We start from the raw sequence: 19178 nt of genomic DNA, 5'->3' as shown, positions 1-19178 counted from the left end.
GCCAAGGGAGAGATTTATATATATCTATTTTTCCATCTAAGGCCTCGATGAAATTCCTCAAATCATGATTTGAAGTGTTGTCCATGAAAATTTACGTTCGCGATTCCTAGATGTATCCACCTTCGACGTATGTTTCATATGGCCGCACTAGCTCGGAGGTGCTGTGCGTTCTGCTGATTTGAACATCAGACTTTTCCTCATTCTCTGAATTCATGTAGATCGTGAAATAACGATTCTTGTGGACATCTTCCAGCTCTGATGATATTTCGGCATCATCTAACCAGCCCAGATGAACTCGACAACGACGAAGTAGCTCATTACTTGGGTTCCTCCCCGTGGCGCTACAGAACCCAAGAATATTTGAGTCCGCTAGCAAACTTCCAACAGCAGCAATGCTTCCTGGACTCTTCGGCAATATATGATCCGTATTGAGAAGCACGGACCCTAGAACACTCAAAACGAGAATCAAGCCCAACATCGCTTCTAGTACTCTTGTAGAGGCTTCGTCCTGAAAGACTCTCAGGTTGTTCGATGAAGTTATTTTGCCAAAGACAGACATCTGGTTCTCTGTCCCATTTGCAGTTACGCGGTTATGCGTCTTCATTGGCTGCGCTCTCAAAATACCATCCTGGTGCTGGATAGCCTCTCGAACCTTCGCGTCATATTCCGGACTACGCAAGAACTCCTTCGGAATCTTGTAGCGTCCTCGAATCAACGCATTGAACATATTGTCTATGTTGAAGCTCTCTTGCGGGAGTTTTCCTGAATTATTGTACTGCACGAAGTCCAAGTAATAAGTAGTCCAGACTCCATTTATTTCAGGAAGAACTTTGACAGAGGATTCGTCAGGGACAGGTGGATGACGAGGGGATATATCAAATCCCGGAAGTTGAAATCTAGTCACTGTATCGACGGATTCAACTTTTCCTGCACAGGTCATTGCAGTGATATGGTGCACCGTGTAGTTTTCAAAGTATCCCCAAACATACGTTGTGCGAGTAGAGTTTTCAGCCTCAGGAGCTCCTGCGCAGTCGATACGTTGCGTTTGGGCAAAATAGCCATCCGTGGCAAAGGCGAGGTCTGTCCGAGAGGGAGAGATATTAGTAGATGTGTTCGAGCCACGAACAGGACAATCGGGATAAGGCGCATAGAAAGAAAGTTGAAACATATTTAGTTCTGACCCATCTGTGACTGTTCCAAAATCCGGACCCGAAGACCACGATTCTCCATAAACCGAGTAGGCAGGGAACCCTCTTCTGCGAGTGATTGAATGGTTGAGTGCTTTTCCACTGGCAAAGATACAGTCTTGAGTGCCTCTTATAGCTGGAACACGAATGTCTGCGTAGACGTCCCCTTTAATGCTCCAGTTTAAATTCGTGTCGAGGGACAGCTCAGGAAAAACTAAGTTTCTGTATGTCCATCTTGGATATGAAAGATTATCCATGATGATATAGTTCGCAACACTCAGGCTAGGAGTGTCTTGCATGAGTTCCATAGGGTTGTGGGTCACGAAACGGGTTTCTTGCGTGAAATTCATGCTGATAGTTTGAGGTACATCGATTGCTGAAAAGAGGCCACTTGTGACGATTGTCAGAAACGAAGCAATCAAAGCTGCCAATGTTGTTGAAATAATTCCAAAATTCTTTGTTCGGACACAGCGAAGAAGATTCGTGAGACGCAAAGCATCGACAAAATTCGTGGCTAGTACCTCGAACCCGACACCTTTGGGTTTCTGCAAAGAAGCGTACGGTGAGAGGGCTCGCGCATTTGAATCCAGGGTCCCGATAAAGAGACTGATTAGCATCATGACCAAGGAAGGAAGAGTCGTCCACAGGTAATGCATTCTACCATCCTCCACAGCATCGCCAAGCCCATTCTTCTTCTGCGAAACGTGTAATAGGATCTCCAGAACGATGATTATCGCTCCTATTGTACAAAAAACAGCCATCCTCGACCAGATATTTGGAAATGGTTTCCAAGAAGGTTTGTTTTTATCAGTAAGGTTATTGAGTGCAGTGTGCGAGGGACTTTCACGGCGAGAATCCTGGCGTGGCTTCTCACTGTCAGCTTCTATTGAAAGACTTTCTCTGTGAGTCTGTAAGAAGTATTTGTTTGCACTCAACCTCTCTTTCAGAAAGTCATTGGATAGAGCCCCGGCTCGATGAAGAGATCTTCGAAGAATTTGGCTCTTGCTCATGATGTTGGCGATTGTCAATATATTGCTTGGATTCTGAGGCAGACTCCCTTCGCATGGTCCAAATATGACCATAGCCGTTGCTATCAAAGCCAAGGACCCCATACATGCTTGAAGCACCCGCAGTGGAGATTGCATAACTAACACGCGATTCTCGTGAAATGATGCAGTGCCATTGGTGTACGCCGTCCTTTGTTTCACCAGACCGTTATGTATTACTTGAGCAGCCATGGAACGATAGAAGGCAGAGGCTGCTCCCAAGAGTACACCTTCTTCGAAGAGTTTTTCGGCGCCTCCGACATTCCCGGCAATCCATGCACCAAGCTGTATTCTATAGTCAATGTCTGTGGGCCTCTTCCGAGGACTATCGTCTAAGAAAGCAGGGTGCGCAGCAATGGGTCGATGCTGTGCCATATATGAAACATCTATGTCTCCAGAATTCTGGGGATTCAGATCCATAATACGCTCGGTTATATTTCGGGTGTTGAGATTTGGGAAATCTGCATCTTCTATTCCAAGTCTCTTGAGTTTCGGAGAGTTTTCTGTTTGACTGGAATTGGCCGTTGCTAGCATATTGACGAACGAGAAACGAGGCTTGCAAATAAATTGAGCCGAATTATCGAGCACAAGCTGCCACTTTCTTGACCAAAACGTGGGTATCCTGTCGGTTTCGTTTTTGAGCAATTTGCCCTCGTGATATTTTATCGCAAATAACAATATGCGACTTTGATCGGTGCCGTTTGGCAGGTTCGCACAGGTCGCAGACTGCATGCTCGCCCTGTATGGAGAATAACCTTTCATTGTTGTGTCCTCAAGGGAAGTGTTGTAGATAGTGCATGAGGGCGTTGCTATTATATTGCTTCCAAAGCGAGCATACACGCCACCAAAGCTATTGTTGTCCCGCAAGACTGCCCAATCATCACTTATTCTCAAAGTAGCACGTTCGCACTCTATGTCCGCCTCCATCGCCTGAATCGGGGCGGTAATGACGGATCCTCGCGGGGCCGTGGGTGCACTGAATTCTTGAAAGGCATAATACTTATCGGTTCCACTGGGGTAGCTCATGTTTTCAAACTGAAGCCCATTGACAACATCGAAGGCTTCTAGCTTAGCGTCGTCGAATGTCAGTGGATTTGAATCGAAAGCCGTATGTAGTTCGATGGGGATATTGATGCTGTCCATCTGAACGATCTGCAGAGAAAGCAAACTGGTAGAAAACAAGATTGATAATTGCAACAGCAGAGAGCACAAAACTCCTGCGGCAACAATGAAGTGTCGGTGTTTGAAAGATTTCCATAAAGCGACCGGCGGGATATTGTCATAGTCCAGAAGTAAGCTCTTTTCGGCTTCCTCTGGCTTCTGTAATGATCTCCATGGTGCATTTTGTTTGGCCTGGAACTCGGTGCGTGCCCATAATGCGCTGATGATGGTTAGGACGGCGGTTGGTGTATAGGTCCAGATATAATGTAGATCTTGGACAGATGATGCTAGCCCATTTTGAGTTACTGATATGTGATTCAATACCTCAAGAGCTGCGATCATCGTGCATGCTGCAAATATAAAACAGCATATAACTGCTCTTCGTAAATAAAAAGGCCGCCATGATTCCGATGTAGATTGGTCGGATTTTGTTGGTAGTGAAGAAGTAGAAGGTTTCGTATTATGGAAGATAGTCAAAAGATCGCAAAACTCCCGCTTAGGCATGATTATGGTCTCATGGCCGGTTCTATTATATTCAAAAAAAAAAAAAATCAATATTAAAGCGCTTGCAAGCTCGGGCTTGAATGTTCTTATAAATTAACGGTTGTCATGCTAGATCCAACTGGACCCCACGCCAAGCAGTCATATTTCCAATACGCGCCGGCGCTACTGTCGCTCATGTTTCAGCCAGGGTGTGCGGTAATAGAATTAGTTTAGCTGCAGCAAGAGGGATTGATCATCTTTGTGAGTTTCCTGAGATCGTAAAGACCCTGTGGAATCCCGGTTTTATGAACCAGCTTCAAGTTTATAAGGATAGTCGGTGATACGCCGGCAATCTTGAAGAAAACAAGTTCTTCAATGGCGAGCTTGTTCAATTCAGCTTGCTCTACAAATTGAATTTGATCTAATACTCAATACTTCTGGCGAGGGCTTTCATTCAGCATAGCGCTTGTTTGAGGATGGTATCTTGACATGATGTTCTATGTATGTTCATAATAGCATGGACCCAAATAAGCCCAATCTGGCGATGTTCCGACCCTTAAATATCCCATGCATTAGTTACCCCACCAATTGCTACGTGGGAATCAATGACCATCCCAAGACGAACGACCCTTTCGTCGGTAGGGTCTTTAGCGCCCTTCTCCACTAATACTAGAGAAGCGCTTACCTTAGATAGGCCAAATATCTGAGGTCAAGTACTTAATATGGTGTCAGCTACGACACTGGCAAGTATGACTGACGTTGGACGACAATTTGTACTATTATCTTTGAGTAGTCAGCGATATACAACAAATTGCCCTGATGAGATCAGAAAATGGAGCCCCGTTCCGTTAGTACTTTCCGGTACCTGATACATCTCAGCGCGCCGGATACTACATAGTATACTAATACATCCAGACTGGCCCCTACGGCTGAACTCAATCTTTAGATTAACGACTCAGAGACTGGGTACATCACTGACGGCGCTTCAGATCCAATTTGATCTGGAAAATGTGAAATAAGCGCCGGGTTTTGACTAGCTTCCAAAAGCGAATATTTAGCGCATCACACTCACCTCGAACACAGACCCAACGAAACACCAAATGTCGCATAGTGAGTTAAAGCTCTGTATGTTCATTGCATTTATACTGCTGATGAGGTTGAATTGAGTCAAAATAGAGAAAAAGAAGCATGCCGAGGGACGGGCTATGGAGTGTGGAGAACTCCGAAGTCGGATAGCCGACTTGGGGAAATAGCCGTCTTGAAGCGATTCTCCAACTCTTAGGTCTTCGAGGAATGACGATATCCCTGCGAATAAAGAACTATACATAGCTGGCTCGCCGCTCAATTTGCGTCAATCTGTCGTGTGGCAAAACTCCTCCCGTATAGCTATCATCCATGGCTTCTCATTTGAGACGCGCGCCGCAGCTGCGCTGCGTCAGACCGTTCTCGACTTCCCCGCGCTCGGCGAGATATGCGGACACACTGCCGAACTTGAAGATTGGAGCGCATACACGGGTACTATTTCAAGGATTCACGGGTGAGTCAATTGCTTATATATATATATATATATATGTTTGAATCTTCTTCAGTCCAATGCTGATACACTCCCAGGACGACAGGCAACTGCCAATGTGAAAGAATCGCTGGAATGGGGCACGAATATTGTTGGTGGTGTCAAGCCCGGTGTTGAGGGTGAACATCTGGGACTTCCTGTATTCCCTTCCGTAAAAGTGGTATGTATATAATTCAAATGGCTCCTCCTAGTAGAGCTTGGATTATGGGGATTAATGCCATTCTTGTCTTGTTTAGGCACAAGAGAAATCTAAGCCAGATGCCTCAGCAATCTATGTGCCGGGAAATCAGACTGCGCAGGCTATCGAAGAGGCCATCGAGGCGGAGATTCCCCTTGTCGTTGCTGTTGCTGAACACGTTCCTATTCATGATATCCTCCGGGTATGTCAACTGCAAATTTTACCACAGTTTATCTATTGAGTCATGAGCCCGGACACTGACATGGAATGACAGATTCACTCAATGCTTCAAACTCAATCAAAGACCCGTCTTGTTGGCGCCAACTGTCCAGGTATCATTTCAGCCATTGGTAAATGTCGCATTGGCTTCCAACCTCTTCCCTGCTTTGCCCCAGGAAATGTTGGCATTGTAGCCAAGTCGGGGACTCTGAGCTATGAAACTGTGGCATCGACGACTAGAGCTGGCCTCGGTCAAAGCCTTTGTATTAGCATGGGTGGTGATGTCTTAGCTGGAACCAACTTCGTAGACGCGTTGAAGATTTTCGAGCACGATGAGGACACGCAGGGAATTATTTTGGTGGGTGAGATTGGTGGCACTGCCGAAATGGATGCCGCAGAGTGGATCAAAGATTATCGAAAGCGTAGCAACCGACCTAAGTATGCTTACTTCTCCATTTGCAAGAGCTTATTGCTAACAAAAATAGGCCCATAATGGCTCTCGTGGGAGGTTTGGAGGCACCCCCTGGTCGAATCATGGGGCATGCTGGAGCTTGGGCTGCACCCGGAGAACCTGATGCGCAAGCAAAATACCGCGCATTAGAACAGGCTGGAGCCGTTATGGTTAACCACCCCGAGAAATTCGGTGAGGGTATGAGGAGTTTGTTGGGTGGTAGTGCTAGTCGGCCTGGGGCGAGCGTGAGTAGAACTTGATCACTTGCATTCGTCAAATACTGACAGGCTCAGACTGTTTCTGGAGCAGGCTCTCAAAAACGTGGTTTCCATACCATGAGACGTGTTTCTCCGGCTCTAAGATCAATTCAACAGAAACGGAGCTTGTATATTAAACAGTTCCAAGCCTTCGATTTGTTGAAGGAGAAAAATGTCCTCGTTAATGGGTCTCCTTATAAATCCGATGCATCCATCTCGATCTCAGTTGACCGGACGGCTCTTTCGCCATGCATCATCGCCTCCCCAACTGCTGAGTTTGATCCAGCTCAATCTCGTCGGTTTCCCTTTGCTTATTCTGAGACCAATTTCGATGGAAACCCCATCATCAGGGAAGTGACTTCTCAATTGGGACTCCCTGTGTCTGCACAAGGTAGAGTGGCTGGCTTGGTCAAGGCACTGTGGGAAATATTCAAGGAGAAAGAAGCCTTCGTGTTAGAGACACATATCGGAACAGCGGCCAATGGAACGCTTGAGGTACACACTGCAAAATTTGGATTCGACGATGCCGCATTTCGCAGCTCTGGTCGCCAGGAGGATATTCACCGCTTGCGTAACACTGCCGAAGAAGTCCCTGCAGAGGTCGAGGCTGAGAAGGATGGAATCGTTTATATCAAGTAAGTTGAAGGCTCTTAAGCACCATCTTACCCCAGAGGCTTAGCATGTCGGTTCTAACTTGGACAGGCTTGAGGGCGAAGGAAGTGTCGGCACTTTGGTCAACGGAGCTGGTCTCGCCATGAACACAGTTGATGCACTTACGATCCACGGTGGCCACTGCGCTAACTTCCTTGATACCGGCGGCAAGGCCACCTCGGAAACGGTCAAGTCTTCCTTCCGGGCGATTTGCTCGGACAAGCGGGTCAAGGCCATCTTCGTGAACATATTTGGTGGTTTGACGCGGTGCGACATGATCGCTGAAGGCATTATCCTTGCCTTCCGAGACCTCAATATGCAGGTGCCCGTGGTGGTACGGCTTCGCGGAACAAACGAGGAACTTGGACAGAAGATGGTAAGTGAAAATATTCATACCTGAGAATGTACATGCTTGAACGCTGATATGATTTTTTTCTAGATTGCTGAGAGTGGTCTCCCTCTGCATGCTTTTGATGGCTTTGAGGAGGCTGCTAAGAAGGTGATTTTACTGGCTCGTTGATATTGAAGCTTTGCATCATTGTGAATAGACTTGTATAGCATCAGAATCAATTTCTGTAGGCAGCTCGAGAAAATACCCATCTTCTCATGAGAAGACTTATAAGAAGTCTACCTTTCCAGGCTTAATTAATAACCTCGACGCAGGAGACGTGGGATACCTCGAGTACTGCTGTAGTCCAGGACAGTAGGAAAAGACAACTTTCATTAATTATTAATTATAATTCATTCTCTCCAATTCCTGAATGATTGGACTTGCTTTCGGATTCTATGTCCATAGATATAGAAGACAATGGGGATCGAGATGCACGCTGTTTTCACAAGGCCAAGTAAAGTGTTTGCCCAATTTAGCCCCAGGGTTTTATATATGGACGGACCTGCAAGTGGCAGACAGGCTCCCAAAATACTCCTTGAGAACATATTTCCTGACAAGGCAGAGGCAGTATATATACCATACGAATGAGCCATGTAGTTTGTCGAGTAGATAAACACATATGTATTCCCAGCACCAAATGAAACATCTGAAATGATTGAGACGATTCAGTGGATATTTGGCGTACAAGTCCAGGCAAATCACAACTGGCCGATAGCAAGCAGAGTTGTGTCTAGTATAACGACACTGGCCATGGCTGGAGGGACTCTCTTGTTCCGGAGTTTTGGCGAATCTAGAACTGATATTTTGAGACGTGAGGCATTTTGCATTTGTGTTGTAGACTGGCAGCGGCGTGCTCTCATTGTTGGAAAGCAATCCTGAGCTCAGGTGGTGATCTGAAGAACCCATCACCTTCGGAGATAAGTGGAATACTAAAGAGATATACGAAAAAGTATCTCCCCGTCTTCCAGGTATCTCCATATGACATACATTATCAATATGCAGAAAATTAATGCTATAATATAGTTCAGTCCGGCGGGATAGTCCGAGTGCCCAGGTGGGATGCCGAATTGCCCAAATCGACATTTCTCAGCAATTACACATCTCTGCTGCTCAATGAAATCTCTGAAATAACTCCACCCCATTTTCTTGCGCCTCCACATTTGTAACTGCCATCCTGGTGGATTGCTCAGGACATTATAGATATCTAAATAATAAGTTTCACATTGCGGACATATACACCCTTAGAGGAATCATCTATACTGCTTTACACAATTGATAGTGGTGATTATTCTGCGTATTCAAGGTGATAGGAAGTTTGGAAACCTTGCTATGACTCTGTGTCACAAAGTACTTTCCAGCCAATCTAAGCTCACTGTCGAGGTATTGACTAGAATTTATTTGCTTGAAACATTACCGAGGTAGTTCAACAGTGGCGGTCGATTCCACCTCTCCGCAGTTCGGCATCCCGCCAGGTCATGTCATGATGACTAAAACCACGAAAAAGACAATACGAGTACTTAAAGCTGATAAGGTCGTGATACAAGGTCCATCTTTCTAGCTTTTACTTTACCATCTGGCTATACATTAAGCACGCCATGTCTTCCAGCACTCCCTCATTCCGCACTATCCTCGGTGCCCCTCCATCAACTGCTTCTGTCAAAGACTCTACTCTTGTCATTGTCGATGCTCAGAATGAATATGCCTCAGGTCACTTGAAGGTGAAAGGTGTTGATAAGAGCCGCAAAGTGATCGCCGACATCCTGTCCCTTTACCGACAGGGTGGCTCCGGAAATAATATCGTCCATGTTGTACACGAAGTCCCGCAGGGTGCCCCGGTGTTTACGCCGACTACGACTCTCGCGGAAGAATTCGAAGAGCTTACTCCTGAGGCAGGAGAGAAAGTTGTTAAGAAACACTTTCCAAGTTCCTTTGCCCAAACAGACCTCCACGACTATCTAGGAGGACTAGGTGATCTGGGAAAGAAGATCGTACTGGTGGGATATATGGCCCATGTATGTATCTCGACGACAGCACGGGCTGCGAATGAACTCGGTTATGATGTGCTTGTTGTTCAAGATGGCGTGGGTGATCGGGATATCCCTGGAGTGGATGGGGAACATCTAACATCTATTGTCCTGAGTGAGCTTGGGGACGCTTTCGGAACGGTGATTGCCGCGAAAGATATCAGCTCATGATCTAAATCTACTGATTTAGCCCGCTTCTCGCACCTTCAATGCAATTTTCAGACTCTGTTCCTATCTATTCTTATTTCACTTCCATTGTATTGCCCGAATCGTAAACATGGGCAGGATCAATGACATCAAGAGATCTTCCACTTTGCCACAATGATCACGCTCAATCTTACCCAGAGAGTAAACGCCAAGCCTTTGCATAGGGAATTCGGTATCTAGTGTAGTGAGGCGAGTACGATGTTTCAAATAGTTAGCGATGTGATAGCTGATTCATATATTTTATAGCCACGATGTTGAGGCTAGAAAGCAAGTAATTCGGACCTATGGAAGCTCACTACCGAGTGGGAACAGACTTTTTGGACCAGGATGTACAATCGAGTTTACTGCTCCCTAAATTAATACCTCGTACTCATATTTCCGAGTTGTATCCTTCGACTATTCAGAATAACAAAAAGTGATTAAGAATTAGAGAATGTGATAAAATGTCGAATAAAATTCGACCAACTCAGCCAGGATCGAACTGGGGCCCTTCCAAATTTCAGCCAGTCGCAAGAGTGACCGCCCCATCGTGGAAGCTCCGAGCTTCACTGCTTCCTCTCATCTTCCCGAACACTCTTCGCTTCTTCTTCTTCCCCCCTTCAATCCAACTTCAGTGGCGCATCTCTTCTGTTCATAATATTTGCATTGATAGATACCACACAATGCCTTCACCGAGTCCCGACAACGGCGCCGGGTCGGCAAGCAACTTCCCAACCGACCCTGCCGAGTTCGATCGCGATCCGCGCATCTCCTTCTCCAAGCTCGATGACAAATTTATACTCGAGACTGATGATGGCCAAGAGTTTGTGTACGATTCAGCAATCAAGCGATGGGTTCAAGAGGTATGTCACGCCATTCATTGACTACTTGCGCTATTCCGACAACCACCAAGCGCTCGTTTGCGACAATGGCAGAAACAAGCATTTCTACGTTCCTGGCAACTCAAAACTGATAAATTCTCATTTCAGGTGGACGAAGAGCTACTGCGCCAGCAGCAAGAAGCATATAAAGTTGCAGGGATGGAGGACGAACAAATAAACCACCCCCGTGAACGAAAGAAGCGCAAGCAGCAAGATGACGTGAGTCTATCTATTCTAGCTCCTCGAGCAGTGCTGATGTTTGAACTTCGTTCTTATAGCCAGAATCACAAAAGCCCAAGAAGCAACGGGTTAACACTGCAGTGTACGTTACTTCAATTCCACTTGAAGTCGAGTTCGATGAGATTCGCGATGTTTTCTCAAAATGCGGCGTCATCGCCGAAGAAATCGATAGCGGTCGCCCGCGAATCAAAATGTATAACGATGAGGACGGGAAATTTAAAGGTGAGGCCCTAGTGGTCTATTTCCGACCAGAGTCTGTGAATCTGGCAATTCAGATGCTGGACGAAACAGATTTCCGTCTCGGACAGCAAGGGCCATTGGGGCCTATGAGAGTGCAGGCTGCCGACTTCTCATTCAAGAGCCAGCAAGATGCTCCGCCGAAAACAAATATGCGCGATAAGAGAAAAATTATCGAGCGCACTCAAAGGTTGAATAGGTTTGTGGACATCCTCTTTTTCTTTTGGTAATTATCCAACATCTGCTAAATCTAGTGATAGCAAACTTGCCGACTGGGATGACGATGAACCCTCAGCATTGCCGGAAACAAGTTCACGATTTGAGAAGATTGTCATTCTGAAGCACATGTTTACCCTACAAGAATTGGAGGTTGGTGCACCTTGTCTGCCGCTTCAAGCCAAGCTCGAATAAACCATATAAGTCATATACTAACCCTTACTCAAAGGATGACACTGCTGCGATCTTAGATATCAAAGAAGACATCCGGGACGAATGCTCCAAACTCGGAGAAGTGACGAATGTTGTCCTCTACGACAAAGAACCGGAGGGTGTTGTTAGCGTCCGATTCGCCGACCCAGAATCTGCACGACAGTGCGTCAAGACTATGGATGGCCGATGGTTTGGTGGAACTCAAGTGAGAGCTTATATCTCGGAAGGACGTGAGAAATTTAAGAAGACCAATGAGCGACGAGCTGCTTTGGAAGATATGGCGGAACGTGGCATTGATGCCGAAGATGAGGAGGAAGAGCAACGGCTGGACGAATTTGGAACATGGTTGGAGAGCTCTAAAGTGGTGGAGAATACGGCCAAATAGTGTAGATAGTGTTGCTATCTTTGAATAATATGAATATACAACTGCTCAGCTGGTGTAACTTTTTTATACTCTGAAGATGACTAATTGTTTATGGCCGTTTGTGGTTCGCGGCGGGCGAACGCGGCCTGATCCCGTGATGGAGCTAGGCCCAATAGGGAACAGGCCCCTCCCCCCTGAAGCGCCAAAGTTGTTGTTGATCCCCACGCACACACACCGCTCCATCTCTTCTTCTTTCTCATCTCCCTGGATTTCAGGTCGACCTTTTCTACCGTCTTTCCAGTCTCTTCTACTTCATACCAATCCCCCCCGAATTCACAATGCGTGAGATTGTATGTTCTGTCTGCCCCGAATCCGACGCGTCTTTGTTGACCTACCCCTGAACGGACCCCCCACTTGTTCATCTTGCTAACCTCACCTTTTTCCCAACATATAGGTTCACCTGCAGACCGGCCAGTGTGTAAGTGCACCTCGAATGATAATCGATTTCTTGGACAAGGAAGACACATTTAATACGATGGTTAATAAATGCTAAACGATATGTGGGGATCTATAGGGTAACCAAATTGGTGCCGCTTTCTGGTACGTGCTGCAAATCCTGAAAGATCAATTGTTGGATACAAAGAGCAATATACTGACCAATTCTATAGGCAAACCATTGCTGGCGAGCACGGCCTTGATGGCGATGGACAGTAAGTTCTTTCGACAAAGAAGTGTTTACGTTTTTTCGAGAATGGCGGTCTGATATTTTTGGGCAGCTACAACGGAACCTCCGATCTCCAGCTGGAGCGCATGAACGTCTACTTCACCCACGTAAGTGATACTGACCCCAATGCCATTGGAATCATTATCTAACCAACTATTGTTTGTTTTATCAATAGGCTTCCGGTGACAAGTATGTTCCCCGTGCCGTCCTGGTCGACTTGGAGCCCGGTACCATGGACGCTGTCCGTGCTGGTCCTTTCGGCAAGCTTTTCCGTCCCGACAACTTCGTTTTCGGTCAATCCGGTGCTGGTAACAACTGGGCCAAGGGTCACTACACTGAGGGTGCCGAGCTCGTTGACCAGGTCGTCGATGTTGTCCGTCGTGAGGCCGAGGCTTGCGACTGCCTCCAGGGTTTCCAGATCACCCACTCCCTGGGTGGTGGTACCGGTGCCGGTATGGGTACACTCCTGATCTCCAAGATCCGTGAGGAGTTCCCCGACCGCATGATGGCTACCTTCTCCGTTGTTCCCTCTCCTAAGGTCTCTGACACCGTTGTTGAGCCTTACAACGCCACTCTGTCCGTTCACCAGCTGGTCGAGCACTCCGACGAGACCTTCTGTATCGATAACGAGGTATGGATATATTGAATTGTCTTTCAATCAATCGATCCGTCGAGACTTGAAACTAACGTCATGTTCTAGGCTCTGTACGATATCTGCATGCGTACTCTGAAGCTGTCCCAGCCCTCTTACGGTGACCTGAACCACCTGGTCTCCGCCGTCATGTCCGGTGTCACCACCTCCCTCCGTTTCCCTGGCCAACTTAACTCCGATCTGCGCAAGCTGGCCGTCAACATGGTTCCTTTCCCTCGTCTTCACTTCTTCATGGTCGGCTTCGCTCCCCTGACCAGCCGTAACGCCAATGCCTACCGCCAGGTCTCCGTCCCTGAGCTGACCCAGCAGATGTTCGACCCCAAGAACATGATGGCTGCTTCCGACTTCCGCAACGGCCGTTACCTCACTTGCTCCGCTCTGTTCCGCGGAAAGGTCTCCATGAAGGAGGTCGAGGACCAGATGCGCAGCATCCAAACCAAGAACCAGAGCTACTTCGTTGAGTGGATTCCCAACAACGTCCAGACCGCCCTGTGCTCTGTTCCTCCTCGTGGCCTGCGCATGTCCTCCACTTTCGTCGGTAACAGCACCTCCATCCAGGAGCTGTTCAAGCGTGTTGGTGACCAGTTCACTGCCATGTTCCGCCGCAAGGCTTTCTTGCACTGGTACACTGGTGAGGGTATGGACGAGATGGAGTTCACTGAGGCTGAGAGCAACATGAACGACCTTGTCTCCGAGTACCAGCAGTACCAGGATGCCTCCATCTCCGAGGGCGAGGAGGAGTACGCCGAGGAGGGCATCCTTGATGAGGAGGTCTAAAGGTCTAAAACTGACCTTTCGGCTTTGAGATTTGCTCGCAGTAATACCCTTGCTAAGCCTACATTCTCTATCCTTCGGGCCGGCTTGTCGGGCCTCGGCCGCGAACCCAAGTATTTTGTTTGAGCGCTCCTAATTTTACATTTTATTCTGTCTATTTTCCTGTCTGTCGGTTTTGGTGGTAACAGACTACCGGACCAGAATAGCAAGCACATACTGGAAAAGCAATTGACGAAATGATTTTTTTTATTTCGGTCCAAGTGGCCAGCAGGATCAAATGCCTGTTCTATGTTTAAATTGAAATTCTCTTCTACTAGGACCTCCTACTTTTAATCGGGATTAAAGGTCAACGAATCCTCTCGTACTTGGATCTGTTCAATTGTAGTACCAAAGCTAAGATACCTCACGCCTGTCATTTTATACAAAACTTATATAGCTCAGTGAAAGGGGCACTTGCCCGTCCTGAACTCCTTCATTTCTTCCATAGCCTCCTCGAGTTGTTTTCTTCCCTTTCCTTCGAAGTATTTGGGTCCAACATCCTGGATATCATAACCAGAGGGATAGTATTTGTCGCCTTCATCTCCAGGAACAGGACGACCCAAAGCCCAAGTCAACCATGCCTCGGGCCCCCACCGATTCCAGAAAGTCGGCTTAACATAATAAGGGGCTGCCTCCCATTTGGTCAGATAGAATCGGCCATTCTGATCCGGCTCTTCGGTGAAAGATGCATATCTCAAGACGTATGGCCTAGGTGGAGTGAGAAAGCGAAGGAATAATTTGCGCATAGTCAATAAGGCAGAGAAGAGAGATGCAAAGAATGGCGAAGGGGCATCATATCTAGTTCTGTATAAGTCTGACTGTTCAAAATACCTAGTAATTGCTGAGAAAGAGGGAAAGACTTACAACATGGCCTTCCGCAATCTATCGTCCATCATGAATGAAACAAATTGTAATCCGACAGGATGCAGCATCTTTGGAAGCATATAGACAATCACAGCGGTTGTTTGATCTGCAGTCTCGCGATTCTTCGTATCAGGAACCATACACTTCTCCTCGTAGGCTTCGCTCCAAGCATCAATCTCTTCAAGCCACTGAATACCATCCTGGAATCCAGTTGCGCCCGATGGCAATGCTGAATAACTGATACCTAGTGCGTCGCCGATACTTTTCCAAAAAGTACCAATAGCACAGCGCTCAAGATCGGACAGAGTGCGCCATTCAAATTTGTTGATGAAGCGGATTGGTTGTAAAGCAAAGAGGGCGAGGGTGTATAGCATATCATCATCTAGAATCTTGCCTGATGCACGATACCCACTATGGAGGAAGCGTGTTCGAGCTAAAGAGATATACGCGCGTTGCGATGTTGGACTATTCCCAACCATTTCTTGAACTAAGGCGCTGGTGTCTGTGTAGCGCTTCAGTGAAGTCTCTGGGTTGGAAAATTGGCTGGTTTTGGTGAGAAGATGAGAAATACTCGGAATACCGTAGGTCTTTGGAGAAGAGTCAGCTCTGGTGTTTGGGTAGTAAGGTGGTTCAAGGGGTTAATAGTATGGCCTACCCTGAATAAAGCAAACTGCAGTGATTTGATGAACATAAAAGGAAATTCAAGCTGTGCGACAGTCTTCTGGATATGAAAAGCTTCCTCGTCGGTCATTTTGGCCATGTCTTCGCGAGTTTTATAGGGGTAGTCTCGTTGTAATTGTCGCATACGGCGATATCGAAGCGCACCGATGACAATAGGGTATCCTGCTAGAAACCCCAAGGCGTAAGGAATCCATTCTCGTGATGTTGAATCCAGAACTGCGCGAGCAACCTTCGTGACTGGCTGGACAACGAAAGAAGTGCTGTTGTCCATGGTGGAGGTGAACCAGAAGTTAACAAGTATACTGGTAATTACAAGTTGTATGAAGACGAGAATCAAGATCTGGTGGTGGCTGGTCGTCTTTGAAATCGATCGAAGCCTCTGAGCGCCCACCTTTTTATAAGTGCACGAGATGCATAAGACGGTAGACAAGAAATCAAGGAGCTCTGATTGATTGGGCAGTAAGATGATATTCGGCTATGGCCAGTCACGCTAGAGTAATTTATGGTGGGTCTGAAGAAGATATCAAACTGTTCTCACTGGTTGAAAAGAGAAGATGGTCGTACAATCCTTAACCAAACAGAGTGTAGAACCATTTCACATTATGACGCTTTCATTTCAGCTTATGCTCTTGTAAGATTTGAAGTTTATGAACAGCATAAAGCTGAGACTTCATTCTTTCGATATAAGTACTCTTTTGTTCTCAAGGAGTACAATATTACTAGTATTCGGACCATGTGCATCATTTCCACTATCCCAGATCTCTCTCTCTCTCTTTTTTTTTACAAGTCATGGTATGTTTTCGAAAAGGATCCTCCCCAAAACATGCGATGTAAAGTATTTACTCCAAACTCTACCGGCCCGGAATCGCGGGGGATCTTCAATATGCCGCGGGCCGGGGTTGTCGGTTTCATATGCCATCGAAAGCACATCCATCCATGCGAACACTTTATCGTAAATCATCTAACGATGAGGGCCATAGTAAGATCGTTCCAACATTCTCAATGGTGGATATGCTACCGCCGTGAATGCCGCGCCCATCCAAATACCCAAATCAGACCCGTTGGTAAGCTGGGCTATAACACCGCTATAGTACGATTGGTCCTATCCAGTTGATTAGAATTTATTCATCAAGACATTATCGGTTCTTCAAGGAGTGAAATATATCACTTACCATACCGAGAATGGCGCCAGCCCATCCAACCAAAAAGCTAATAGCGGCTGCAATGCCCCTGGGCAGCTTCTCTGGCTGATTCCAGCCAGTCCAATCATAACCAATTTTCCTGCGGAAGAGGAGATCTTCTTCCACGACTATCACAAACCAAATGATTACCCAATACCCGATCAGAGGCAAGAATCCCTGGAAGATCTCATATAGCTGATTGCGTCCGCCCATCGCACATGCGGTATAAACTACTGTAGTGAGTGTGGTAAAGACAGCCCGGGGAACTCTCTGGAAGAACCCTCCAAGCATCTGAAAGTTCATACCCATGGAATAGGAACCGGGGGTGTTATTGGCGACCAGGGCGAGCACATTTATAACGGCGCAAAACTTGCCAAATCCTCCAAGGGAATCATACGCGGACATCAGTAACCCCCCAGGTGCGGTTCCATACTTCAGAGAGTAAGCTTTCTGGCTGGCCATCATTGTCCCGAGACCTATGCCGATGAGAAGGGTTATAATCATCGCCTGTCCGCATCCAAGGATAGTCACGGCAAAGGTTCTCCAGCGTTTGACGTGATCCGGATAGTAGACATAGTAATCCGCTGCCAGCGGAGCCCAAGCAAGGGCCACAGAAAGAGATAGAGAAAAGAACGAGATGCGTTTAGCGTTCAAGACAGCCGGTGAATCTTGCGTCTGCGTGTTAAAATCGAAATGAGGACCAGCAGACCCCAGCATCACACACAGAACCATCAATTGAGGCAGCCATGCAAATCTACACTCGTTAGTCCACAATACTATCAATTTCAAACAATATAGTATATCACATACCTCTCGTAGACCTGGAAGATGCGCATTCCGAACATGGCCATGACCCAGCTTGTAAATGCCACCACGACGATGCCAACCAAAACTGAGAGGCTTCCACCTGACACTTTAGATAGGATTTGGCCTCCAACAACACAGTTCACCATGCTATATCCGAGATTTGTGCAGATATTCAACATGCAGCAGACTTTGCTTGGGTAGTATCCCATGAAATATCGAGCAACAATCTACAGCACCAATATCATCAGTAATTGAAAAGAATCCTATCCCATGTTTTCTCAACTGACCAATGTTCTATTTCCACTCCTTGGCCCCCAAGTACTCATATATCCAACAGTCGAAGCTCCCACCAGATTTCCAAATACAGCACACAAAGCCGCATCTTTGAAACTGAGACGTAGAACAAATGTTCCCATTGAACCGACAATAATGTTGTTCGTTGCTAGTGTCATACTAAACCACATGAGCATCATGTGCAATGTCGTTGATGCGGTTACTTTCTCGCGCTCCTCGGGAAGTACGCGCTCAATACCTTGGGATTCGACACATTTGAGGCTGTCAATCCATCTCTGGTATCGCGGTTGCGGTTTCGTATCGATTCCGGCATTTATAGCGTTAGAGGAGTCATTGTAGAGCTCATACTCTCCCACGCTGTTGAGAGAGGGTGATCCATGAGCTTTTTCGAGATCGTCAGACTTCATTCTCGATCAAACCTGTGTTGATTTGATTGTTGATGTAAGGTGAGCTGGGGACAAGTAACGGTTGGATTGTCAACCGCTAATAAAGAAGCTCTGGCGGCGTCTCGCAGGGCTATTGTGTATATGATATTGAGGTAATCTACCTCGTTATCGTGAAGTTAGATCCTCCAAGAAAAACACTACCCACGGCTCAGTGAGTTCCGAAAAAATAGCGAGGATGGTGAGTAGTAATCGTGCCCAGGAGAGCTGGGAATGGCAACGCCCGGCATGATAGATATAGGGCAGATCAAAAAATACAGTGCGCGTCCCTTTTGCAGCGTGGGACTTGACATCACCCTGTATCGAGGCTGGGTGTAACACATCCACTTTACGAATACATAGTATAAGCATTCCTAGCAAACAAGGACTGCAGGTTCCTCTAGGCAGCTCATCCGCGGCGCGGACCAATAAACACGCCTATATCCTCCCCTTCTCTACCAAAACAATAGCCAGGAACCTCCTCCTAGTCCCATCAAGTGGATCGAACAAGCTACTGAGATCGTAGCCGATATGTCTGTGCGATGTGGATATTGTAAATCCCGTCGGCAGTTCATCATGGCATTGCATCAGTTCCCGAAACCCACCTCATGATACCATGTAGCGAGGGATAGATCCCTCCCATGACGCTGGCCACGGAGAAAAAGGCGTTTCAAATTTCACCAGCTTTTCTTTGCTTGATCATCGCGTTGTGACCCGTAATGGGTGGGTCAGCATACTCTAAAGCTCCGAAATGCTCTCATTGGAATGTGGGCTAAGCAAGG

General features: G+C 46.8%; 7 protein-coding genes across 7 annotated transcripts; 4 read left to right on the top strand and 3 right to left on the bottom strand.

Annotated features, from left to right (window-relative positions):
* Positions 1-106: 106 nt before the first annotated feature.
* On the bottom strand, positions 107-3736 carry N7469_008139 (uncharacterized protein; the record flags this gene model as incomplete). Its single annotated transcript, XM_056647057.1, has 1 exon — positions 107-3736. One exon carries the CDS (start codon positions 3734-3736, stop codon positions 107-109), a length of 3630 nt encoding a protein of 1209 aa, XP_056498608.1.
* A 1536-nt stretch (positions 3737-5272) lies between these two features.
* On the top strand, positions 5273-7726 carry N7469_008138 (putative succinyl-CoA synthetase subunit alpha; the record flags this gene model as incomplete). The annotated part of the gene is made up of 8 exons (XM_056647056.1): positions 5273-5414; positions 5489-5610; positions 5687-5830; positions 5903-6285; positions 6333-6543; positions 6592-7190; positions 7258-7582; positions 7646-7726. The coding sequence occupies 8 exons, from the start codon at positions 5273-5275 to the stop codon at positions 7724-7726; spliced, it is 2007 nt and encodes a 668-aa protein (XP_056498607.1).
* Positions 7727-9192: 1466 nt separating this feature from the next.
* N7469_008137 (putative isochorismatase family hydrolase) lies at positions 9193-9792 on the top strand (the record flags this gene model as incomplete). The annotated part of the gene is made up of 1 exon (XM_056647055.1): positions 9193-9792. One exon carries the CDS (start codon positions 9193-9195, stop codon positions 9790-9792), a length of 600 nt encoding a protein of 199 aa, XP_056498606.1.
* Positions 9793-10490: 698 nt separating this feature from the next.
* N7469_008136 (U2 snRNP complex subunit CUS2) lies at positions 10491-11979 on the top strand (the record flags this gene model as incomplete). Its single annotated transcript, XM_056647054.1, has 5 exons — positions 10491-10670; positions 10797-10907; positions 10967-11364; positions 11426-11534; positions 11611-11979. 5 exons carry the CDS (start codon positions 10491-10493, stop codon positions 11977-11979), a joined length of 1167 nt encoding a protein of 388 aa, XP_056498605.1.
* Positions 11980-12296: 317 nt separating this feature from the next.
* N7469_008135 (tubulin beta chain) lies at positions 12297-14111 on the top strand (the record flags this gene model as incomplete). The annotated part of the gene is made up of 7 exons (XM_056647053.1): positions 12297-12308; positions 12413-12436; positions 12533-12558; positions 12627-12668; positions 12735-12789; positions 12858-13313; positions 13383-14111. 7 exons carry the CDS (start codon positions 12297-12299, stop codon positions 14109-14111), a joined length of 1344 nt encoding a protein of 447 aa, XP_056498604.1.
* Positions 14112-14545: 434 nt separating this feature from the next.
* On the bottom strand, positions 14546-15963 carry N7469_008134 (uncharacterized protein; the record flags this gene model as incomplete). The annotated part of the gene is made up of 3 exons (XM_056647052.1): positions 14546-14945; positions 15012-15598; positions 15667-15963. 3 exons carry the CDS (start codon positions 15961-15963, stop codon positions 14546-14548), a joined length of 1284 nt encoding a protein of 427 aa, XP_056498603.1.
* A 690-nt stretch (positions 15964-16653) lies between these two features.
* Positions 16654-18381, bottom strand: N7469_008133 (purine-cytosine permease family protein; the record flags this gene model as incomplete). Its single annotated transcript, XM_056647051.1, has 4 exons — positions 16654-16794; positions 16865-17627; positions 17684-17907; positions 17968-18381. The coding sequence occupies 4 exons, from the start codon at positions 18379-18381 to the stop codon at positions 16654-16656; spliced, it is 1542 nt and encodes a 513-aa protein (XP_056498602.1).
* Between the last annotated feature and the right edge of the window lie 797 nt (positions 18382-19178).

Source organism: Penicillium citrinum (assembly GCF_028827155.1).
Source record: "Penicillium citrinum strain IBT 23319 chromosome Unknown utg000007l:1.0-2040159.0:1.0-2041076.0, whole genome shotgun sequence".
NCBI classification, from domain to species: Eukaryota; Fungi; Ascomycota; class Eurotiomycetes; order Eurotiales; family Aspergillaceae; genus Penicillium; species Penicillium citrinum.
The sequence above is the reverse complement of the archived record's forward strand: the minus strand, read 5'-3'. Positions and strand labels throughout refer to the sequence as shown.